Consider the following 26,212-nt stretch of genomic DNA (forward strand, 5'->3'; position numbering starts at 1 on the left):
GCTTGTACGAAAAGAAATATTATGTTTATCAAAATTAATAACTTTATGGGGAATAATACGTCCTCTTCAAAACTTAAGATGTCATAAAGTTTTTCAATAAAAATACATCAGTGAAGTTATATATTTGGTATCTCAAATATCCTAAACTTATATATTTTGGCAATTTTTGCTTTGACCCTACATTAGCTTTTAAGGAAGTTATTTAGTATTTGACGAAAATCAAAATAGTATATCTATAATTTATGTTGTTTAATTAGTGATATGACATCTGTATTGCTACTCAGTTGTAAATGTGAAAGTTTATATTAGTAGCAGCTTAGCAAATACATGATCTTTCTTTTCTACTTGAAGTCGTAAATGTGAAAGTTTATATTAGTAGCAACTTAGTAAATACATAATATTTCTTTTCTGCTTGAAGCTATACTGAAAAATAGAAAGAGTTCATAGTAACATAATTTTTGAATACTAATAATTAATAAATGCAACAAAGAACACTAAAAAAAATAAATTAAGGGGTGCATGTGATTCTAAACAAATTGATACTCAAACAATGGTACAAATCGAGATTTTAAAAAGAGAAGAATCGCAGTTCAAAGTCTAGGTGAAATAATTTTAAGCATACTGTCACAACCCAAATCATGTGCTGAACCGACACTAGAACCCAAGTAAGCTTAAGGTCCTTGAGGCCCGTAGTAAGCCTAACTTACTTTAATCCATTTTTTATAATCGATTCCAAGAACAATAAGCCCATAATATGATGTTATTAAATCATACTGTCAAACCATATCTCTGGCCCAGCTTCTATTTTTCAAATAATTTATAGCTCGGGCCTATATTTCATGTATCATTCACATTGTCCATAATATGAGCAAATTGATCCAATCATACTTTCAAAGAGTCAAAATTTTACATGATAAATTGTAATACATGAATCCATATATGTGGAGCTCAATACACAAGTGTGAGTACATTTCTATACACATTACTGTATTTCCTTAACATTACTCAAAATTAGGAATTTCTATTGTAACTCTGGGAGAAAGAAGAAAAGCTTATCTGAACCAGCACAATGTCTACCTCCTGAGTTTCACAAACTCAATGAATAATAATAAATAATGCATAACCCAAATGATCACACAAGATGCTTTCCACAATCTCTCAACAAGCCATCCTTATGCAAGGCCTGTCCTCTCACATTGTTTTTCCGTTCTCTCCTTCTTTTCCATTTCTAACAGGAGGCCACCTTGTGGTTTTGCCATATCATTCATATCATATTTTATCAGGTGCACACAAGGGGCGCCTGTAACAGCCCAGATTGACCAAGATATTGTCTGCTTTGGGTCACAAGCCTGCACGGTTTTGTTCCTGGGTGCCGACACATGGTAGGCCCGTACCATCCTTACACCCTAGCCAAACCACCCAAAAGGCCTCTTGACAGTATAAGGTATGTCTATACTTATATACATCACTTGCACCTTGCACTTAACCGAGGTGAGATTTGCCTAGGGTGTTACATTCACCCCTTTTGGGATGCAGTGTCCTCGTTGAGGTTTGCCACACCACCGGCCAGAGGAACAATGCTTGGGCTCTGATACCAAGCTAGGTGAATTATTTATATACAGATAATATCATCCAAATTAATAATCAAGATTTCCTAAGCCAATAATTATACTATAATCTCATCATTCATCTAAATTATATAGATCCTTTAAAATTCCTCTTTAATCTTCCATAGAATCACTTAATAACATCTTTCATTCTCTCTAGCATGGAATTCAAGGACCATATGCAAAAATCAAGGTTTATGCTTTAAGGTTTAATACATAAACCCATATAACCAAATCACAGATAATATGCATTATCTCACAAATGCATATACATATATATCATAATACTTAAATTCATATGGTAGCACCCACTTAAATGCAAGAGTGAAGTCTACACACATGAATGCAACAAGATGATTTTAATATAGCTCGTGCAAAAGCTCCATATATATACTATACCCACTTGCTCACTTATTAAAGAAGGCTTGACCTATAACACCAACCAAAATTCATCAAGTCATATCATATTCCCAATTATAGTGATTTCATATAACTCTATAAATCTTTCACACCTTGTAACTAACTCTTTTAAACATTTCATCAAATCCTTCCATCTTAGTATATTTACTTATATATCTCTGATCGTTTGACATAGAAATCGGTTAATCTAACCATAATAAGATCACCTCAAGCCATTATTCTTACAAATCCACACTTAACTTATATAATCCCAATATATATACAGGTCTATAGCTTGATATTCATTAAATCCATTTCCATTAATTCTTAGAGATCATGATTTGCTAATTAATAAAAGTCACCGACTAATGATAACCAAAATTTTAAATTCCATCAAGATCATGAGAACTCATACTTCTTCCAAGTTTTCGTAGTTGATTTTTTTCTTACTATCACACACTAACATAACCATATTCAATCTTACTTATTCAACATATTAGCATAAACATCACTTTATTAATTGAACTATCTCTTCATGCTCTATTTCATTTACCAATTCTTTTATGTTGGCTCAAGGGTCAAAATCTAATCTCGGAATTTTGATGATTAATACAAAACAAATAAATTTAAATTATATTATTTGTGCTAATGTTATTTTATGTAGAATTCTTATGGAAAGAAATCAAAGAAGGCAAGTCCTACTTTATGTGTGAAGAAATCCAAAGACCCTAGTGGTTAGGTATTTAGGATACATTGTAGGATAGAGAGAAAATTCATCTATAAGCACATAAATTAATTTTTCTCTCATCAAAAATATTTTTCGAAAATTAGACTCTTCAAAATAAATTTTTTGTCAAAAATTTATTTTCGAAAATATGCTTGATTTAATTTCCTAAAACTAAAGAGATTAAGTCTCTAAATGTTTTTGGTAATAAATCATACACTTTACTTTTCGGAAATACCTTTTGAAGATCTAAGGAATTTCAATTTATTATCTTACCTAAAGTGAATGGAGATCTTACTCTTCTCGTTTTAGTAAGAAGAATCCTTTCGAAAAATCTTTCCAAATAAAATGTTGCCGAAAATCTTTTTAAGGAAAATAAAATCATCTTTATTTTCTTACCAAAAAGGATAAGATAAACTTTTGGTAACTAAAGATTTTCGTATTTTCTAAATAAGGAAAGCAAATATTCTGATTTCAAAATGAAATATCCACTTTCCAAAAGCAAGAGATACGAAGCTCTCTATATAAAGGAGCTTTCACGTTTTGAGCTATGAGGAAGTAAGAGTTTTTTTTTTAAGAGCATTCTCTCATTGATCACATCTTTATCTCTCAAAACTTACTCTCTACCCCCCATTTTTTTCTTTTCATCTTTACACTTCACGTTTTTATCCTTAAAGAGAAAAGAATTTTATAACTGCTTTTGAAAAACAGTTCTGTGTTCTAAACGACTTTCTAATCTGATAAATTGTTTTTCCTGTGCTTATATTTGTGTTTCTTTCTGTCTATTTAGATTCTGTAATCTATAGTAGACAGGTTTTTATTTGATAAACATTTGTGTAATAGCTTGGGTGATAAGCTATTGGGAAAGAGGTTATCAAGCAACTTTCTCCGTGAGAAAGATTCTAATGTCTTGAATTGAGTTTCTGTACTTTGCCAAAAACAGAAAGGGTTGAGGTTAACTAGAACCTTTGGAAAATCTAGTGGGATAAAGGGTAGATCTAGGTGTTGATCTATTGCCTTGTACTGTTGGTTTGTCTCTTACCCTTGAAAAGAGATAACATAGTTGAGGATCTCAAGATGAGTGTTGGGGAGTGGATGTAGGCGAGTTAGTGCCGAACCACTATAAATCACTGTGTTGATCTTTTCTAATTTTTGAAGTTTGCTTGATACTGCTTTATTTACACTTCTGTTTATATTTTAGAAATGCTAATGTTGTTATTGGTTCTGATGTTCTAAAACTGGATTAAGTCTTATCTTCTCTGAATATTAGAACTCTGGAATTCTGATAAGTGAATATACCAAGTTCTAACTGTTCTTCTATTTACAGTATATTTCACTACTTGGGTTTCTCATTAAATTTCTAAACTTTATGAGGAAGTTCTAATTACAATAGCTTTCCATCATAAAGTAGTTCTGATACTTGATTAAGGCTTTGTGAAGCAGTTCTAATTTCAATAACTGTCTCTCACACAGTCTTATATGATTTTCTAAACTTTATGAGAAAGTTCTAATTTCAATAGCTTTCCTTCATAAAGCAGTTCTAATATTGGATAAGACATTGTGAAGCAGTTCTAATTAATAGCTGCACTTTGCATTGTCTTTCTATCTTTTATGAATAGAACATTGTGAGGTAGTTCTAATCCATATTCTAATCTCACAAGTTCTTTATTTTTCCGTTGCACTTAGAATTCTATATTTTGTTTTAAAATTCTAAAATTCATATCTGTTTTTAGAAAACCCAATTTACCCCCCTCTTGGGTTGTGCCATACATATACGGGACCCACATTTTAATCCTCATGACATGATATTTATATAACATATTTATCTTAATTTTCTTAAAGAAGTCCTTTAATTTTTTTTTCTAGAATCATAGAATCTCTGATTAAACCAAAATCCTTGCTTATAACTCGTATAGTATTTAGAATTCAATCGGTTCTTTGAATATCAAAGGACAAACATTATAAAATTCAATTCTTTCTGATACCGTACTAAACCATAAGGTACTACAATTATACAAGCTCCATTATTTTGCACATAATAAATCAGGAAATTTATTTCTCACCAAAAGCAACAATTTACTCTTCTTGTAACTGTAGTAATTCATATTGTCCTCAATATTCATATATTTAAAAAATGACTTAGGAAAAATCAAAAGATGCTTTTACTCCACCAAATATTATTATTTCTCATCAATAGTAATCATTTATCATACCCAAAGTAAACTACATTATAACATGCATCGTCTAAGTCCCACAATTTACATTTGTGAAAATATAGTACATACTCTTTTTAATTCACCAAAAGAAGTACTTATTCTTCAAATCATAAATATCCTCTAACCAATATCCATGCAAATCTCATCAAAATTCATATACTAGAATCACCCTCTAATCATATAAAGTCCAACATCCTCAAGTTCGAATCATATAGTTCATCTACTTGGTAATTCTAGCAACTCATTCCAAACATATCTTTCACTGGGTATATATGTTCATAGGTTCATGTTTCATGCATAGACATCAAATGAGTTCACCTTAGCATACTTAGAGTTCATACAAATATCAATTTCATATATAATAAATTCATAGGTCATCATACTTCATAAACACATGAATCTATACATGTAATTTCATTTTCATTTACAAAGCAATCTATTCATATTTCAAAATCTTTGTAAAACCACAATTGAAAACCCTTTTTCTCATATTCAAGCATCTAGGAAGGGAAAATATTCATAATAAAAATCAAGTCATTCACTGACAAAGTAAAAAGATAGAGTTCTTAAGAATTCAAGTTACATAAACTCTACTTTAACATATTCACGCTATCACCATCATAGGTGCAAATCAATTTCAAAATCAAAAGTCATAATAGCTAATTAAAACTCAAGCATATTTAGAGCACATGGAAATCATATCAACTATAAAGAGAAAAGAAAATACACCCCTTATTGCTTCAGAAAATCATCATCTCTCCAATATTCACATCAAAGTTCTATCATTAACTTTCAAAGATTTTCTCCAAACAATAATTCTTCCAAACTATCTGGAAGGATACAATTAAAAATCATTACTAATGCAACACCCTAGGCAAATCGCACATCGGTTAAGTGCAAGGTGCAAGTGATGTACATAAGTATGGACAGACCTTAGACTGTCAAGAGGCCTTTTGGGTGGTCTGGCCAGGGTGTAAGGAGGGTACGGGCTTACCTTGTGTCAGCGCCCAGGAACAAAACCGTGCGAGCTTGTGACCTAAAGCAAACAATATCTTGGTCAGTCTGGGTTGTTACAGCTTGGTATCAGAGCCCAAGCCTTGTTCATCTGGCCAGTGGTGGGGCAAACCTCAGCGAGGACGCTGAGTCCCGAAGGGGGGTGAATTTAACACCCTAGGCAAATCCCACATCGGTTAAGTGCAAGGTGCAAGTGATGTACATAAGTATGGACAGACCTTAGACTGTCAAGAGGCCTTTTGGGTGGTCTGGCCAGGGTGTAAGGAGGTACGGGCCTATTTTGTGTCTGCACCCAAGAACAAAATCGTGCGGGCTTGTGACCCAAAGTGGACAATATCTAGTGAATTTAACTTCACTCAATTTGGAGACCTATAACTCAAGTTATGTCTTAAGAACACAGCAAAGGTCAAGTTTATTTTAATACTGAAAAATTTCTATATCTTGAAACATAGGTTTATTTAGATAAAAGTATGTAAGAATTAGGTGTGAGGAAGTTTCTTTTGATTATTTGTACGTTTTAGGATTTATTTGATAAAAAAATAAGACAATTTTGAAAAGTGTTATTGTGGATATGTTTAAATGGATATAAATGGGAAAAATTGTTGGAAATTTTAGGAAAAAGTGTGGAATTGATTTAGATAATGTATGATGAGGGTTGAAAAGGATACTTTGGTGCATAAGAGTTATGTTAGCATGTTTGATTGGAGAAGGAAATCCCTCCCCTTGATTTTCATTAAGAGGCCGAACCACTTTAGGGTGGTAAGGCTTACTTAATTATTTCTTTTTATGTTATGCTACATATATATATGACATAAGTATGATTATTTTGATAACTTTCATATGTTTAGAGTTTTAAAAAAATAGGTATTTAAGATGTATGTGCTTTGAATTTTGAATAAGGAAAGTATAATTTTATATGATAAGAAATTTCTTATGATAAATTTCATTATGACTTTAAGAAAGTTTTAAAAGAAAAGGAATTTATGAGAAATTTCCTATATTAAGTAATTATGTTTCCTATATTAAGAAATTTCCTATATTATGTTTAATTATGAATTTTTCATGAGTCACTTAAGTTCTAAAATAAGCTTACATGTATGATTTCATATGATAAGAAATTTTCTATGTTAAGTAATTATGTTTAAGTACGAATTTTTCATGAGTCACTTAAGTTCTAAAGTAAGCTTACATGTATGATTTCATATGATAAGAAATTTTCTATATTAAGTAATTATGTTTAAGTATGAAGTTTTTATGAGTTACTTACGTTCTAAATTAAGCTTACATTATGAATTTAAGAAGACTAAAGAATAAGACAAGTTTTATGAGAAATATTATGAGTTAAGAATTAAAACAAATATTTTGAGCTCTAATATAATTGGTGTGAATTTGATGCGAGATTTGATTTTATTATGTATGATGAGCATGCTCGGCATTTGATGACATTATGATAAGAAGCTATAATCATATGCTAGGCACGTAGGTGTCTTATGTTAGGGCGGACGCGCTCTATATGTTATGAATAAGATGGCAACCTAAGACCATTATGAAAAGGTTGGCTACCAAAGGCCATTATGAATAAGTTATGAAAACCTATCTGCTTCTCTTTCTCCTAAGTGTATGCGAACCCCTTGGAAAATATTTATAAGGCAATTAAACGAATGAGATCATATTATTTTAGTAAACCCTACTTTGAAAATTAATGATTATGTTATTAAATGAATTTTCATAGCATGATATTTCGGTATGTGGTTTTAAAAATAAATAGTATATGTATTGGTATAATAAATGTGCAAGTAATCAATTTATGAGTTGAAAGAATTAAATTATTTATGTTATTAATTTTAAGTTTATTTGATATTCTAAGTAAAGAACTAACGTATTTATGGTGATTAAATGTTTAAGGATTTATGGTATAAAGAATTAAATTATTTATGTCATTAATTAATAGTTTATTTGATATTTCTTTTGCTATAAATGTAAATCTATGTTTGAATTTAATGGTTTTATGATTGTAAATGATTTTATGTAATTTGTGTTTTAAGTAAGTTGTCATCGCAACTTTAGTAAGTATGTGAATTATGAGCACCACTAAGTTTTATACTCAGCGCGTTGATTTTTATCACGTGCAGATTAAAGACCGTAGTTATTGCTTGAAGACTAGAATAGTAGCATTAGAGCAGAAGAGACTATTGTGGTAGCAGTAGATTGAGATTTATGTAATTAAGAATTATGACATGTATAATTATTATATTTTCGGAGATTATGTTATTTGAATTATAATTTAAGCATGTAATTATCAATTATGTTGGTGTATATATTTGGAGATAAGCATAAGAGTCATTAGATGATTGAATATAAAATATTTGAAGAGAGTTGATATGATTAGTTTAATAAAACTTGATATATATAATGAATGCAATTAATTGATGAATATTAAAATGCTATTGAGGATTTATATAGTTATGAAAATATAGAAGTTTTGTTGTGTTATGATGATTATTTGGAGATGTTGGGAGTTTGGAGTTTAATTGGGAGTGTTTTGTATTCACATGTTTGGCGAGCTCAGTTTTTAAAGGGAAATTCTTACAATTTTTCTGTAGGATTCTTCCAAATCATTTTCAAAGAAAAAAAAAATATTATTCGCTAAACTTGTGAATACTCAATTATTTCTAATTCATAATCTAATTTTATGATTTATATGTTAAGTTAAGACGGTGTCTCCGACACCAGATGTGGCATCCGCCGTCGGGTCTCACGGGACTGGGCGGAGGTTGTTACAACACCGATCTCCCATATATAGCCAACGGTCCCGGACCGTCATCACAATCCTATGGTGACCCAGTTCATCCCAATTTCACCCACAAACAAGGCACAATATAGTCACATCATAAGTAATTCAATCAACTCATATAATATAGAGAATCACATAAAAGATCATTATGCACATATGAGTGTAATTATGGAATGTATATAAAAATATAATTCTCATATGCTTATAAAATTATAAGTTATATGATGATCATAATGTAAATAATGTTCTTTTATAATATAGTATTAAAATAATAAAGAATGAGTATCATTTGTATCTATATATTTATAGGATGCGAAATGGTCAATGCATGTATGCAAATGATGATATATATCATTTATGATTACTCACAGTGATAAAAGAAGGAACAAGCCTTCCTTTGGATTTTGACTAGCAGGAGCAATAGACAAACTCAGACAATCTAGATAAAACACAAATATAAAGAAAAACACTACATTAAACAAATAACTTTCCTTAAATAATAATTAAGCTAATATATATCAACTTAGATATTGGACTGTTTTAATTAATTTAAATCTTATCGATATTTCTGATAGTATTTTCTCTCAAATTGAACTTCCTATTGTTCAAGTTTTAACTATTTAATACGTTCATCGATTATTGTTTGAATAGCTCATCCATCGAGCAATCAATAATCCAATCATTATAAGTACATATTTTACGTTCAACTCATGGCTTAAAAATTAAAATAACCTTCGACCTAATCCCAATACATCCTTAAATATTTTTACTTCATTTCGATATAATTTACTTCCTTAACTAGTCACCAACTAATAAATCTCTTATACACGCAATATAAACAATTCTTTACTTAATTAGCTTTACTCGAAATATATTATTCTTTAATTAAATCTGAATTGACTATTAAAACTAATACTTCCTTGTATAAACATATTTCTTATGACCAAGTATTCAATTTGTATGCTTTACTTGTTTTATTCAAAATTCATACCATAAAATCCATATTTATCAAAGTTCTCAATTTATTTTTATGGTAGCAACTATAACTTATTTTAATTTATAAAAACTCTTATTTTAATCTTAATCCTTAATTATTTTAATTAAAATTAATTTAACCCAAAACCATAATTTCCAATCTTGATTTACATTGAATTTAATAAATTGAATCTTAAATTATATAGATTAAAAATTGGATTTGAGATTCCGGATCAGTGCGTAAATCTTAAGCTTCTGCCTTCTCGGGTCTCGCCGGACCGCCTCCGCCGCCGTTTGCGGTGATCGAAAAATCGCGGCTGCTTAGAATCAAGCGTTCTTCACACCATCTGGCTCAGATTTCACCCAAGAGTTCATTTTTGGTGTTTGTTGCGCTAGATCAGCCCTCTAATTGGCTGGAGCGGGCTCGACAGGAGCCTAGTATTGCTGTTGTCGCCGCTGTCGATTACAAAAATAAAATTGCAGCTCATTTGTGTTCAGCGCCCGCCGAAGTTGATTTTTGTGGTTGGAGACTTCAGATCTTTAAGTTCAGATAAGTTCTTTTTACCAATGGAGCCTAATAGTGTAACATGTTCCTCCATTAGAGTTTGATGTATTAAACTCTTCCTCGAGTGTCAGTTGTAATAAGTTTTCGAAAAAAATGATATTTAGGACAATATCGTGGAAGGTTTCTTTTGTTATCCTATTTGAAAATAGACTAGTTTTTACTGAAAGATTAACATCTTCTGTCAAGTTCAAGAACATTATATTTCAATTTTCTATATTTTTGTTTCCTATTCCTACAAGAAAATTATGATTTAATAAGCTTATAATCATTATTAATGAATTGTAAAGTTTTCAAAAAATATATACATGAATGAATTTGCTTATGTGTTATCATATTGTGAAATTGAGTTGGTGATGTGGAATTTTGTTATTCTAAAAATTTTTATTTAATTTTTTAATTTGAAGAAATCAAATTAAAATTTTCTTATGACGTGTGTTGCAAAAGATTGAACTCGCGGCTTAAGTTATAGTAATCAATTCCATAAGTGCTCGTTACTTCTGAGCTACCCGATTCCAGTTTTTTTATCATATTAATTTATTTATATTTTTAATTAAATTTAATTTCTATCAATTATTTGTAAGCATCGATCACAACAGGTGGGTAAACAGCTAGTTTTATCTTATTTTTATTGGTTAAAAATTCGAAAAAATCCATGAATTATTCTAATTTTAGCTATTATCAACCGAATGTCTTCTTGGCTACGTGTTTCAACAGCCAACATAAACCAAAACAAAAAATGAGTCCGCTCTTCTCCGTCCCTTGTGTTAAAGCTTTCTTCCTCTAAGCCTCTTCTTTCCTTGGTTTGAGAAACAATGTCCAGTACAAGTACATCTGCACTATCTTTTTCAAACCCACAATCTACTGTTCTATTGTCCCAGAGGAGGAAAGCAAGGAATATAATAATACCATCACCGATCCCTTTTAGCCAAATCAATGTCCATGGTTTTACAATTCGAAAGCGTTCAGGCTTTAAATCAAGTGGGTTCTTCGTAAATTCATTTTCATTTGATAATCAAGTTGGAGTAGAGAAGAATGCGTCAGATGATAGAGCAAAAGCGCCTCATGTTCAAAACAGGTATTAATTGTAATAACTTCAAGTTCTGGCGGTTTACTTTCTTTCCTTTTTTTATTTGTTCTTTCTCTCTTTTTCATGAGAGCTTTCAAAGCATTTTGGTTTCATTTTCTTTTTTGCTTGTAGAAAGTTGCGGGTGTTATTATTATTATTATTATTATTATTATTTTTAATCTTTTAGTAAGTCATGACTATGATTTGGTTTAATGGGTACGAGTTGATACTTCAATACAAATTTGTGTTAGTGATAATGAAGCACCATTTTATCTTCTTTCTAGTTTGATTACCTTTGAAAATAAATTTGCAGCTTTTTAGTTGTTAGTGAATGTATTTTGGGAGTTAAGATAGTAGAGTTCATGGTGAAAAGAACGAAACTTTATCTTATCATAATTAACGTTCATAACAGTTTTGAAAGTAGATGTATCAATGAAGTGGAAAAGTTCTTACATTTACTATAACAATCAAAGAGATAGTAGTGGTTTAAGGAACTGGATGTGTTGTTTCTCCGTGGAAATTGAGGTCAAGATGTAAAATTCAATTTTTGAGTTGTCTGGTAAATTTAGAATGAGATTACATGGAGTATTTGTTTTCAAGTGCTAATTCTATTTGCCTATGTTGATTTATCAGAAATTAAAGATAGGTTTGAGAGAAATTTTTCCTACATCATCTGTATTGAATTATACATCCAACATAATTTTATACATAAGCTAACTCTAAATAGGAAAATATAAAAAAGGAAAGAACGATATTTTCTCCTAAATAGGCTATCCAAAGATATTTCTAGATTGTGCAATTCAACAGCCTATAAATGCCAGCCGTAATTGGATTTGAAATTTTTCTGAGATACTTGGAAAGGCTTTCTCATTGTAAGGATCCCTTTCCTTTTCTCCAAACATTTGTAACTTCAAAACATCAAAAGGATATACATTTTGTTATACACCGTCCCAATATATGATTGATAAACTTTTGATGATATTGGTTTGATCATGCTGGTCTTATCTCTCATACGTTTCGTAATGCTAATATTTTCTGTTGCAGTACGTGGAACTGGAAGGGTTATTCTATTCGCTATCAGTATTCTGGGAACAGTGGCCCAGCTCTTGTTTTAGTTCATGGTTTTGGAGCAAACAGGTCTAAATCATTGACATTTTGCTTCTTATTAGCAGACAACTAATTACTATAGGTATTAAATCTATTAATCGCTCTTCATTGACATGCCTCATTTATGAACATTGCATTTTTTCTTCTAGATGCTGTCATGATTTTAGGGTGATTCTTGGTGCGATGTAAGGTTGCTCCATTTTGACTTTAAGGTTACAGATGCAATGCATAGAAATAGCATTCTTGCAATGCAAGGGTAATACGACTCTTCCCAGAAACTGTAGTCGGGAAGTCTCAAGAAATTGGACGTCTTTAAAATTTCTGATAATTTCATTCATGGAAGTAGCATGATAGGATAATTTAAGTGTGGGCATGTCAAATAAAGGAAAGAAACTCCAAATTGGAGAGACATGAGCTAACCGAGAAACCTGTAAGTCAAGTGTATGCTTCCCTGACAAGGCCTTGCAAAAATACTGTTTGACTTTTTGGGCTTCCATGGCCCTAACATTGACTGTGTTTCACTGAAATTCAAAACTAAAAATTTTCATTCACATGTTATCCTATCTAGTTTGGTGTTCGTCACATTTGTTGTAAAATATGTTAATTAAAAAACCATGCATTGATATAATTCTGTTTTATCATTTTTGGATGTATAATGTCAACTTATCAGTATATACAATCTTCTCGTATGTATGCATACAAGATAAAGGTAAAAAGCATTGATCTCAAAGACTTAGTTATCTTGTGAATTTAGGAACCAGATCTTTATAACAGCTTTGATTGCGATAGCATTGGCTTGCATCTTTACTTGTTAGATGCCTTAGTTATTTATGCCATTAAACCTTGTATTTTGAATTTTCATCTTGACATTGCAAAACCATAATTAAAAGAAAGCCAAAGCTCTATCATGCTGCATATTGAATTAGGTAAGGTGACTGCTGAACACAACAAGAGAAAAGGGGGAATAAAAGCAAGAACACACATTTGTGCCTTATTAGATTAATATATGTACGGGGATGGTGCTGAAGAATGAAAGCTTGGTGATCATAGAGTATAGTTTCATCAAAAACTCTAAAATCTCCTTTTAGAGTTACTTTTTGTGCATGTAATAAAGGCACTTGTGCTAAGAATCTGGGTCCTAGGAGCAAATTAATCAAATTCAAGTAGTAATTCATTTAATATTTGAGTTTATAATGAGTTGGGCTTACCTTTAACACAAAATGACCTAAGCCATTTTGGTTGGTTCACCCTCTTCATTATATGCCATTTACTTAATGTGTATTTATCCAATGTGGGATTGCCCACATACTTCAACAACTTGGGATTCAATCTAGAGTTAGTAATTGTGTGGGATATGTTAGTGGAACCTATGCATGTGGAAACATACTTCTAATTTTCTTTGGCTTTTAAACTCATGCACAATAGCGTAAATTTATCATAGTTATTCTTAGAGCACGCTTGCATGTAATTTGAAAATTCAAAATTATATGCTCAACTGAGAAGTTGACTCAGGACCTCAGACGTACTTTGAGCTGTCATAAGTAATTACCTTGTTTTTTACAATATGGATTTACTGCTAAAGAAAATAAGTTATAATTCTGCTTTAAAATAGATGAGAAGCTTACACCTCTTGAAGAGAGGAAAAGAGTGCTAATTTGGGTTTTCTTGAGTTCTGGAGTTTGTTCAAGTCTGATTTTAGTCATTCTTTGATGCTTCCTGAGGTGATGTTTCCTGTCTATATGTCACTTAAAAAGGTTTCAGATAGCTTGCGATAACCATTAGTGGATCATGGTTCATGGATAATGAAATGAAAATTATATGGCTGTTCAATGTTTTTCCCAAGCAACTGTGGATAGACTTGGTCTCTTAAAAGTTACTATGTACGTCTCGTGATGTGTATATATATATTTGCTGATGATAGTCTTACGTACTTGATTTTCTTATTCCTTTGTTCTGCAGTTAAGGTGTTTTAAGTTCAGTAGTTGTAACACACTTCTTGTTCTTTACAGTGATCATTGGAGAAAAAATATTCCCGTTCTTGCAAAATCACATAGGGTATATGCAATTGATCTTATTGGTTATGGATACTCAGATAAACCTAATCCTCGTGATTTTGAAGATAACTCCTTCTATACATTTGAGACGTGGGGCACCATACTAAATGACTTTTGTGTCAACGTAATTAAAGACAAAGCATTCTTTGTATGCAATTCAATTGGAGGTACCATCTTGATGTTCTGGATTATTTAGATGAGTTTTACTTTTTTTTTTTTTTGACAACATCTAGATGGGTTCTAACTTGTCACTTTCTTTGCTTAACTGATTGTTTTCCTTGTAGTTGATTGATTGCTAACAAATAGAAAATGACTATGACACTTACTAGTGAATGCCTTGTAACTGTTGATAATTTGATACATTCCTGGAAAAATTTTTAGGCAACTACATGTGATATGTTCAATAATATCTGTAAATTTATGGTCCATATCTAATATGGCTTGAGAATGTATTCTTTTAAAAAGTATTTTATCACTTTCATACCCAGAATAAGTTCATATGAATTAAAAAATGCTCTAACTTAGCTAAAATCGGATGGCAGTGAAGCTGCTGTTAGATAAACTTGTATTTCAATATGCTTTGACTAACTCAATTTCAATTTATCAGTTAAAGTGCAAAACATTGCACATTTGTGCTGTTTTGAAGTGTCATTGGGTCTTCCATGAATCCAATTGGCTATTATGTCAATTTCTTCCATTATATTTCACTGCATAGTTTCAACGTAGTATATTTACTCCTATTTTCAGAAAGACAATCAACAATTAAAGAGGTAAAATGGTGAAAAGTTAAATTAGAAATTCTCTAGGCCATTGCATATAGCTTTTAGCTTAAAAAGGAAATAGAGGTTGTTCTACGTATAATATTTAAATAACAAATCGCGCCCTGCTATCTAATATTTTCTTTGTACAAGTTGATATAAAAGAAACAGTCTCAAGTTCGTAAAGCTTTATATGCTGTCTTGTAATTTTCATAACGGAAGTTCTCAGCTGCTGTAAGAGTGGTATTTATCCTGCTTTAACATGAGAGAGAGAGAGAGAGAGAGAGAGAGAGAGAGAGAGGAAAAAGGTTCATGGTCAGGTGCAGAGCTATATAGAGACCTAAGGAGGCCCTAGGCCTGAACAAATTTTTTTTAAAAAAAATTTGCCTTATGAAAAATCCATTTTGACTCTCAAAATATAAAAAATTATTTGGGCCCCTAAAATTTTAAAAAGTTTTGATTGTCTCCCCACAATTTTTTCTAGCACTGCTCATGTTCATGGTGGTATCATCTCTAATATTCTATGATTCTCATCGAAATGACATTTCATGTTTTCATTGAGTTTTACAAGAAGAATCTTTGAAATTATGTGGTTTCTACGTGTTAATGCACCTCATAAATACCAACTTTATTTTCCTTTTTGACACTAATTCTTCCAAAGGAGGCCTAAATGGTGACATACTCAAAATTTTATCCAGAAATTCAAAGTGATTGTAACATATTGCCTCTGCCCTTCTGTGCTTGTTGTAGGACTTGTTGGTCTTCAGGCTGCAGTTATGGAGCCACACATATGCAGAGGCATTATCCTATTAAATATATCTTTGCGTATGCTTCACATTAAAAAGCAACCATTGTTTGCAAGACCGTTTATCAGATCATTCCAGAGTTTGCTGAGGTAATACTGAAATGCTTTCTGTTAATTAGAGTTTTGTTTCTACCACCTTTGAATTTAAGATTATCATGCTAGTGTGCAGGAACACCCCTCTGGGAAAAATTTTCTTCAAATCAATTGCAACATCAGAATCTGTGAGGAGCATCCTATGCCAGGTATTCTATGATAAATCATTCTGTTTCCTCTCATAAGCAACTACATTTGGATTGCAAATACTAATTTTTTTTATGTTGCATCTTTGTGTGTGGCTGTGATGATATGCCCTCTGTTAGGCGTAACAATCTTTTGTAAAGTATTGAGATCACAAAGTCACTGGTGCTAGTTTTTAATAATGGTTAAAATTAGAGATTGAAAATGGCAGCACAATTTTAAAATGTCAAAAGAAATAAATATAACTTGGAAAAATGTGAAAGTCACACCATAAAAAATATTAAACCTATTAACACAATTGACCCACAACTGATTGTAGGCCAACATAAAATAAAGAAGAAAAAGAGGAAGACTAAACAGAAAGAAAGAAAACGAAAATATAGCCATCTACTGTCCTTGTTCACATTGCTTGTCGTATATTGCATTGCAGTGTTACTATGACACCTCCCAGGTGACAGAGGAACTTGTTCAGAAGATTCTTCTTCCAGGACTTGAACCTGGTGCTGTGGATGTATTTCTTGATTTTATTTGTTACTCAGCAGGTCCTCTACCTGAGGATCTACTGCCTCAGGTGAAGGTCAGTTTTTTAAATTAAAATTTGAACGTTTTATCTTGCTTGAGAAATTTTAATTTTAATTTTGTATATTGTCATGGCCACTGGGCCATTTCTTGACCAGAACTGGAGCAGAACCAGCCGGTCTAGGGCTGTTCCAGGTTCCAAACATTGGAACCAGAACTGGCCATTTCAGCTGGGACCTGCCATTTGAGCCGAGAAAAATAAGAAAAGAAAAAGGCCAGTCCCAATTCCTCCTCTGGGAGGACTAGAACCAGTGGTTCCCTGCACAGATTGTACTTCTACTTCATGCATTCTTGCCTCTGTGTTTTTACAGTGTCCTGTTCTGGTAGCATGGGGTGACAAGGATCCATGGGAACCAATTGAGCTTGGCAGAATGTATGGGAATTTTGATCCTGTTGAGAACTTTGTTGTACTCCCTAATGTTGGCCACTGTCCGCAGGTCTCTCTCTCTTTCTTTTCTACATGCCTGCACAAATTCACACCATACATGAACTGCACAAGCATGTGGGCATTCTTTCAGTGTTATTTATGTTCTATATAATATGTCATGGATACTCTGGAATGGAATTTCCACATCACATGCATCAATGGTTTGATGGCCTCGCCTAGTACTAGCAGGGATAGAAGGGGCCACTTGGGGACTATTGCCTGCCCAACAATCTTGAAGTTCTTTCATATGGGTAAACTGTAAACAAAAGGCTTAAGTTATGGGCATAAACTCAGTAGCTCTTCCAAATAACAAAAAATTGTAGTATATAAATAACACATCATTTGTAGAAATATTTGTATATGATTGCTCCTTCAAATTGAAATTATTACATTACCACACATAATTCGTATGAAGGAAGAGAAAAAAGAGTAAACAAATATTCTGTTGCTTTCTAAACATGGACTCTCAGGTTTTCCCTTGTGTGCCTTAATTCTTTTTTGCCAAACAGCCTAAACAAATGAGAGAGAGAGAGAGAGAGAGAGAGAGAGAGAGAGGCCAGTTACCACCACTGAATGGCAAGTATAGCGAGAGAAAAGCCAAGCAAATTGCATATTTAACGACAATCTAATTCAAGAACAAATACTGGTAGGGAGCCTCGGGGTGGTTGCTTTTAGTATTTATTGTCTGTTTTTCTCAGGTTTGGCTAATAAGGTGGGAATCAGGCTCTTTGTGAGTGTGTGGTTACTACTGGGTAGTTTTGATTTACATTATTGTAGTGGGTAGTTGTCTGGTCTTTGCTTTTGAGCTCAGAGATAGTTGAGTTCTCTTAATCGACCTCTAAGACATTGTAGGTTATCTCTAACGAGCCTAATTCTAATTTTATGGTCAATCAAATAAACCAATAACTACACAAAACTTGGGACCATAACTAATAAACTTCTCGCCAATTAAAATTGGAGAAGTACATTGAAGAACCCTTGAACTTTTCAAGTTTCTGTTTTTGAGCCCCTCAAATAGTTTGAGGATCCAATGCAACACACATAACATTTTCAGTTGGAGGTTTCACCAAATTTCAAAAGAACATGTCTAAATATAACATTTTCAGTTGGAGGTTTCACCAAATTTCAAAAGAACATGTCTAAATGTCAATGAGAATGATGATGAAAGATGAATCTTTAATGTTAAAAAACCGAAGTACCTTGCCTGCACACCTCTGTTTCAGTAGCAGAAAAGTGAGTTCTTCATTAAAGTGATAGGGGTCTGTAGAAAGGGTAGGAAGTTAGTAATATCTGGAAATAAGTTGCATTTCAGATTGTTCTTGCATGATTTTCCACTAGCTAAAGGATGAACAACATATTACATTTGAGATTCTGAACGAGCTTTAAATCTAGGACTGTCAAATCTGTAATAGTTGGGGTATTGATCAGTCCATACAGTTAACTATTAACAAAATTGAAGTTCAAAAATAATTATTAAAAATTTCTCATTGAAATCAAACTGATAATTGAATAAGATCTCTAGTTTCTTTTTTGAGTATTATTTACGTAAATGGCTCAAAGAAATTACCGACTTGTGAACTCTTGATTCATCTTTAAAAGGAAAAAAGTTCATGAATCAAAAAGCAGTGCACATTTGGATTCTAATACTGAGTCTTGGTTAATCTTTTTTTTTTTTTCGTTTTAAAAAAAAGATGTTCATGAATCAAAAAAGCAGTACACATTTGGATTCTAATACTGACACAGCACATCTGTGGGAGCTTCAATTCCGTGTCTGAGTTTCTGCTGTGTAAATGACTGACATGAATGCACTTAAGCCCTTGTTTGGTATAAAAAAAATCCACAAAATTTTATAGAATTCATTTGAAATATCAATCTTTTTTAATGTGTAGTATAAATAAAAATCTTCATTTTACTCAAATTCAATCAAACCTACTTAAACCGAATCCTATTATTTAATAAATGATTTCTATACTTCAAATCCATTTATACCAAATAAGGAGGTAAATACTGTTTAAAAATTTCAAGCACTGTGTTTTATATGGGGAAAGTGTTGCATTGATTACCTGTACCATGGTCCATATGATAGTATTTCAAGTTTTGCTTGGCCCCACCAAAGATAAAGTTCTTATTCACTGCTGTATTTTGGGTGTTTCTCTGCCATTAAAATTTTCAACTGCTAGTCTGCTCACTTAGTTTGCATGCTAGAAAAATGTAATGAAAAACAAAACATTTTATAGAGGTTTTCAGATTTCAAGAGTTTATGGACTGTTGAACATGTTAAGTTCTTGCCATATGTGATGAATTTGGTGTGAAGACACGTGCATCTTTTCTTCCATGAATGCAGTTGGAATCAAATAGTGAATTGTTCCAAATTGCAGATAAGCTTATTAACTAATTGTTGAGCATATTAACTAACTGTTGATATGATGAGTTTGGTTTTTAAGACAGCAATATCTTATGAGATCCATTTGTTGATTTACTTGAAGGACGAAGCACCTCATCTTGTGAACCCGCTTGTTGAGTCATTTGTGGCTCGTAATTCTGCAGCTGAAGCCTCTGTTTCTACTGTCACCTGATCCATCAGCAGGCCCAACTCATCAATGCTCCTAAACCCTGTAGACCATGATTACTAATTAAACAAAATTTCTTTTGGTAAATATCTCAGATATGTGACGCTTCATCTTTTCCTATACTGCTTCATGTTATATCTCTGTAGTTAAACATTAGTAAATCTCTGCATTTTAATGTCAAAAATAAGTTTTTCAATGAGCAGGTCATCCCTGTCCATGTCAGTGTTGTGTAACCGAACCTTTGCAGTGAAAAAATGATTGTTTTGGAGGTATGTACCATCTAATCAAGTGATAAGGATTATGTCGCAATCATTTTGTGTACAGTGATCATTTTGCACCCCCGAGTACCTGAAATTTTTTAGTGGGGGTGATCAATGTCACATATCACTCATAAGAGATATGGTGGGTATTGGGCTTGTAAGTGAGTTGGTTATCTTGATCTATTAAGTTAGCCTTTTTGGTTGGAGTCCTAGGCCCTGACATCAAGAATTGAGCTGTCTTATCACTGGCTGGTTTTATGCTTGAACATAACATACTTCTGCATTCTCATTGTCAATTTTTCCAATAATTTTCTGTATCGTCTGCATGACACATCTTTGCCATTTCATTTGATTATTGTCACTGAAAACAAAACTATCTTTTCATTCCTTTCTTGGATTCTATTATGAACTCGTCCTTTATTTTAACCTGAACTGCATCTTGTGAGGCAAAAGCCTCGTAGGCAAGTTCATTTCAAGGTTTCATACATGACCTGAACGATCCAAAACAAAACAATATAACTTTTCATTCATTTCTTAGATTCCTCTTATAGGACTCTGTGCTTTGTTTTACTTGCAACTGCTTCTTCCATGGAATTATAGTAGATCTGAAGCATGATATTATGATATATAGTTCTTGTTGGACCTTCTGGTGCTTGAGAGTTTTATTTTCTGATACACGTTCACAGTTGGTATTGGTACCAACAAAATCAAGTGGAGTTAGTTAAGTTGGTAAACCAACAAATAATTGGAGGTGGGGTTTATGCCTTCCACATCTAGGCCTTTCTCCAAATAACTCAGGGAAAGGAAAAGGAAAAACGTCAATGATATTATAAATTAATAATCCAAATGGGATAGTTGCTGCTAAATTTTGTGTTTGCACATGCGACATGCACCTTTTTCGATATTATATTTTTTTTATGGTATTAAGGAAATTATTACTAATGAGATTAAATCCCAACTCCTACTCTTAGATGCAGCTTAACTTTGTGGGTGGCTGTGTGGACTTGACCACAATTCGAAACCAAACAAGAGAAACAAGTCCTTCTGAGAAACAAATCCTTCTAGTTCATCATGCGCATCTTGTTTTGGAACTGGAACCAAATCCTTGGTTCCAAACAATGGGTTTTCGTCTCGGTTTCGGCTCTTTCTTTTTTTGGTTCCATCAGGTTTGGGTTCCAAGTAGTTGGTTTGTGTTTTGATACTGAGTCTTGGCCATGCCTATATATATCTGTTTTCTAATATTATTTATCAATTATTGCTGTTGACTGTCTATATCTAGATAACCTCACATTTAGTTTGAGGCTGCTTGTTTAAATCCAGCATGATATATATTGTGTACTTGGTAGCTAGCTATGGTGGACTCCAATATAAAGATGTAATGCACATCATTTCGTGGGTTTAGATCTTGGATTAATGATTGCCTTTAACTTTGTTTTTTTCAAGGGTCCATATGTTCTATGAAAAATATTATCTTTAAAGAATTGATGGTAGAATTTTAAGGCCCTTTACAATCATGTTGGCAATCATCAGAGTTGCTAAAATGTAGGGCAGAGGAAGTTTCTTGTATGATACTTTTCTCTCTCTTTCTTCTTATTGCCTTCCCCCCTTATATTATGGAATATACCACACTATAGAAAAAAGTAGCTAGTTGAGTTTCATGTCACTTTTTTCTGCCAAATGCATAATTCCAAACTTGTATTATTCACAAAATACCTTGTTACACCATTTCAACTTTTATTTTGACATCTTAACTCTTACTATGATCGGTTAAACACTCTAAGTTAAGTTTCAGTTCTATTGAACATTCCAACTTATAAAATTAGATAATAAATTATTATTAGATTATTGAAAAACATAAAAATTATTATTTCAAAACTTATAAAATTTGAAAAATCATGTCATAAGATTTTTTTGTGAAAAAAATATGGATGTATTTATTATTTGGCCCACTTTTTTTATATCAATGGCATGTGCCGGATACTATGAGCTTTTGTCAACAACACCATTATTTCTGTTAGTTTCCAAATTGGTGTAGCATTGATTGTGAGAAGGGAAAAAATCATACATGAATTCTTTTTTTTTTTTTTTTTTTTTTTTTTTTTTTGACGGACATGAATTCTTTCTTTTTGCTTTCAGTTGATTTGTGAGGCTGCGCATTTGGATTTTTCTAGCAAAAACAAAAATAATAAAACACTATTTAGTTGTTATATCAATTATTAAATTTAAAATTATACATCCATGTAATTTTTGTCCTACTTTTCTTTTTTATCCATCTTAAGTTGTTATGTTTCCTTTTTAAGAAGTGAATACTCTCTCTGTCCCAAAATATAAGTCTTTTTTTATTTGTTATTTTTTCCTAAAATATAAGTCGTTTTGTGTATTTCAAGAAGTAATAAATAATGTTTTTTTCAATGTTGCTCTTGTTTACACTAAATACAATAAATATTTCGCAAACAACTATTGGTCTTGAGATAAAAGGATAATTTGATCAAATTACTCTTGAGTTTGTTATAATTTAGGAGAATTAATTGCTTCCTTAATCCTTGTGACTTATATTTTCGGACAGAGAGAGTAATATTTAAAGTTTATTATTTTACTTTTATTTAGTATATCTCTTTGTCAATAATATATAATAGTCAAATAACTATATTATCATTAATTAAATCTTGATGTAAACAAAATTAACATATCAACCTTTAATATTTCAATGAAACTCTACTTAATCAAATGTTTGACTAATTTCAAGAACAATTTAATACGAAGCATTTAATTTTTATGGATATTAACATAAATGCATATTAGGAAAAAATAAGTAAAAATTATAGTTTAACTACTCGGTTCCTAAATACTTCCTTTGTCCTAATATAAGTCGTTTAAGGTTTTTACATAGAGATTAATGAAGCAATTAATTCACCTAAGTTATAGCAAAATCAAGAGTAATTTGACCAAATTATCTCTTTTCTCAAACCAAGAATTATTTATAAAGGTAGTGTTTGCATTTATTATTTAATGTAAATAAGGACAATATTGAAAAACCATCATTTATTTCTCATTGAAATACTTAAAACGATTTATATTTTGAGACAGAGGGAGTATTTGTCACATTTGACAAACTACTATGTTTCAAAATGCTTGTCACAATTGCAATTTCAAACAGTAATAATTTCTTTTTCATGTTTACCCTTTGTATATGACCAATAATTATTGCTTCAATTTTTCAACATTTTGGTGTTTAGATATATTAAATTAAGGGTAATACAATTAATTTACTCAATAATTTATTGTAACTTAGACAAATTTAATGGTTTTTGAATATGAAATTTCAAATGTAACAAGTATTTGGGAACGGAGAAAATAATTAAATTTTCTTAATCTACATCCAAGTCAAACCAAGAACAAATTATGACGGGAGAGAGTATTTAAGAATAAATGTAAGTTAATATACATATTGATATAAACGAATTTCGTTTGAAATTTTGAATTTTAATTATAAAGAACTTATTAAATTATCTCGAGCAATATAATGTTATTGCATTCACTACTGAAGAAAAAATGTCAATTAGATATGACCTGGTTTTCGAATTTTAAAGAAAAAATGTCAATTAGATGTGACCTAATTTTCAAATTTTATCGATTAGCCCAATTCATTTACCAATAAAAAACCATACACAATTTTGTGGAAGAGACCAATAAAAAACCATACACAATTTTATGGAAGAGAAAGATGCTCAAATGACTTGCTCGATGGAGACCTAACATGACATGATCGAATGAATTGAATAAAACCCACTCTATTTATTGGCTTGGTAGATATGACGTTTAAAATTCAAAACCGACTCAGGTTTGGCTTGAATACAGATTTAGCATGACTCGATCCATACCCGATCCATGAAGGGTATTTTTGTGATTATATGGCAAAATAACTTGCAGCCCTAAAAAATAAGATATAGTGAGCCGCTCCCTCCCTGCTTCCTTCTTTTTTACACGGTCTAACTCTGAAATCTAAATATTCTTCTATTGTCTTCCTATCTTGCTTCCTTTTTCTAATTTACATATATGATGCAAATTTCAGTCGGTCTTCTTCTCTGCAGATTCATTTTAATGAATTTTTATATTTGCTGAATATGCAATATTCTTCTTTATTTTGATTAATGCTAATTCTAGAACTTTACAATTATCAACTAAGTTCATATCATATAATTACATCCTTATGTGTGCCTTATATTTTCTTCACATTAATGTTGAATTTAAGCCTATGGATACTTTATGTTTTCCAGCATAATTATTATTGTGTATGAATTTATTATTTATATTAAATTATTGATATTTCTTGTGCTTTCCAGCACAATTAATATTTTTGTATAAATGGATATTATCCGACCTGATTTTACTTGACCCAATTTGATCTGAAGTGGGGTGGGTATCTGAATTTTTGCTGGTCGGATATGAATATTATAAAATTTGCTTCGAATAAGATCCACTACCAACCTTAGAGAAGGAGAGAGATAGAGAGAAGTGAAAGGAAAAGAATATATATATATATATATATATATATATATATATAGGGTTTTAATTTATGGTGTTGTGTAGCTAAGCTACAATAATAATAACACCAAACCCACAACAAAGAGAAAGGGTTGAGGTGGTACCTTGCGGTTCACTAATTAACATGATTATCAATTAAGCAATTAATGGCATCTAATCTAATAATAATGGATGGGCCCCGCCCTACACCATCATCACCTTTAACGCACGCTTAATCCCATTTTTAATTCTATAATAAATAATAAATAATCTTTTATTTATTTAACAAAATTAAGTTGTGGGTTACAAGTACACCAACACCAACAAAATGCTAAATTAGCAGATTTTCTTAGCATTGGAGAATCTATTACTCTCTGCTCTAATCATCACCCAAATCGTCAATCCTATTATTATTTTCTCTTTTTTTTCTTCTTCCGGTTCATCGGTTCAGTTTGATTTATAATTTCATAAAATTTTGATTTTCGATTATAGAAATTAAGCTAAATTTATCTAAAATAAATTGAATTCATTTGATCAAATCGAATTTGATTCAATTTTATACATAATTTGATTTCAGATTTTACTATTCTTATGATAAAGAAAAAAAAAAGAGGAATCAATTCTTGCAAAGCAGATTTCAAAATTCTTAAAACTTAGTTTTTGTATATAATATTTTTCATTACTATATGTTGTACGTTTTATCAAAAACAAAAGTCCATTGACTTTTAAATTTCCTCCGCATGTTAATGACAAAAAAAATGTTAAAATTAATAGTTTAAAACTTATACTTTATAACTTAAATATTTACAACTAATATATACACATATGGTAATAAACTATAATTAATTATAAGAATATGTTTTACATTAATAAACTATAATGCTTATTCCATGGAGGTTGAATAAGTCAAACTTAGTATCTTATATGTGGGTTTAGGTGAATATTGAGTCACTAATAACAAGCTATCTCTCCCATTTCTGCAAAACCGAAAATCCTAAAAAGCTCTTTTTTCTTCTTTCACGGACAGCCATTGATGAGCTCTCGCCAGTGGCCACCTCTTTTCCTCTTTTTTTTTTTTTTTTTTTTTTTGCATATAATCCTCAGATCTGTATATAGATATGAATTATTGTTTCCAATATTTTGGGATTTATTGTTGACTATATCTTGAGAGTTTGTTATCGGATCTAGTTATGAGTTACTCTTATCGTTATTATAGTGATTTTCTCTAGCACTACAAAAAAAATGCGATTTTGCGACCGACAAAATATGAGAAATCGATCGCTAAATGACATCAGCAACTGATTTGCGACGAATATGTATCGGTCACAAAAGTGCTCGTCGCAAACAATTTTGCGACCGAATTACTTAGCGGTTGCAAATTAGCGATCGACTAATCAGTCGCAAAATTCTGAATATCGGTCACTAATTTTTGTCGTATTTTCCTTTTGAAAAGCTTGTCGCAAATTGGTCGCAGATTGTGTCGCTCGCCATTATGAAAATCGGTCGCAAATTTTGAAAGTGATTGGTTGGT

At 31.5% G+C, this 26,212-nt stretch overlaps 1 protein-coding gene across 8 annotated transcripts; it reads left to right on the plus strand.

The window, feature by feature from the left end:
- The first annotated feature begins 10,992 nt into the window (after nt 1-10,992).
- LOC105630020 (alpha/beta-Hydrolases superfamily protein) lies at nt 10,993-21,867 on the plus strand. Of its 8 annotated transcripts, none has more exons than XR_002283933.3 (10): nt 10,994-11,369; nt 12,405-12,497; nt 14,477-14,688; nt 16,030-16,174; nt 16,254-16,326; nt 16,752-16,898; nt 17,212-17,337; nt 19,814-19,979; nt 20,101-20,166; nt 21,129-21,867. XR_002283933.3 is itself a non-coding variant. In XM_012211698.4 (8 exons), the coding sequence occupies exons 1-8, from the start codon at nt 11,107-11,109 to the stop codon at nt 19,901-19,903; spliced, it is 1,149 nt and encodes a 382-aa protein (XP_012067088.1). In that variant the 5' UTR covers nt 10,994-11,106; the 3' UTR covers nt 19,904-20,169. The 8 variants fall into 8 exon arrangements, 2 of the variants coding, with proteins under 2 accessions (XP_089580331.1, XP_012067088.1); XR_002283934.3 differs by having other exon boundaries at nt 21,135-21,867; XR_002283930.3 differs by having other exon boundaries at nt 19,814-20,166.
- The last annotated feature ends 4,345 nt before the right edge of the window (nt 21,868-26,212 follow it).

The sequence above is a fragment of the Jatropha curcas genome, chromosome 7, assembly GCF_041381405.1.
Source record: "Jatropha curcas cultivar XTBG-Jc1 chromosome 7, XTBG_Jcur_1.0, whole genome shotgun sequence".
Lineage (NCBI taxonomy): Eukaryota > Viridiplantae > Streptophyta > Magnoliopsida > Malpighiales > Euphorbiaceae > Jatropha > Jatropha curcas.

What these genes read in the sequence shown, in the direction of transcription:
- LOC105630020 (XM_012211698.4), top strand. Translation starts at nt 11,107, where the DNA reads ATGTCCAGTACAAGTACATCTGCACTATCTTTTTCAAACCCACAATCT. An exon ending in TCATTCCAGAGTTTGCTGAG is followed by an intron (nt 16,175 to 16,253) that starts GTAATACTGAAA and finishes GCTAGTGTGCAG; the next exon opens with GAACACCCCTCTGGGAAAAA. An exon ending in ATGTTGGCCACTGTCCGCAG is followed by an intron (nt 17,338 to 19,813) that starts GTCTCTCTCTCT and finishes ATTTACTTGAAG; the next exon opens with GACGAAGCACCTCATCTTGT.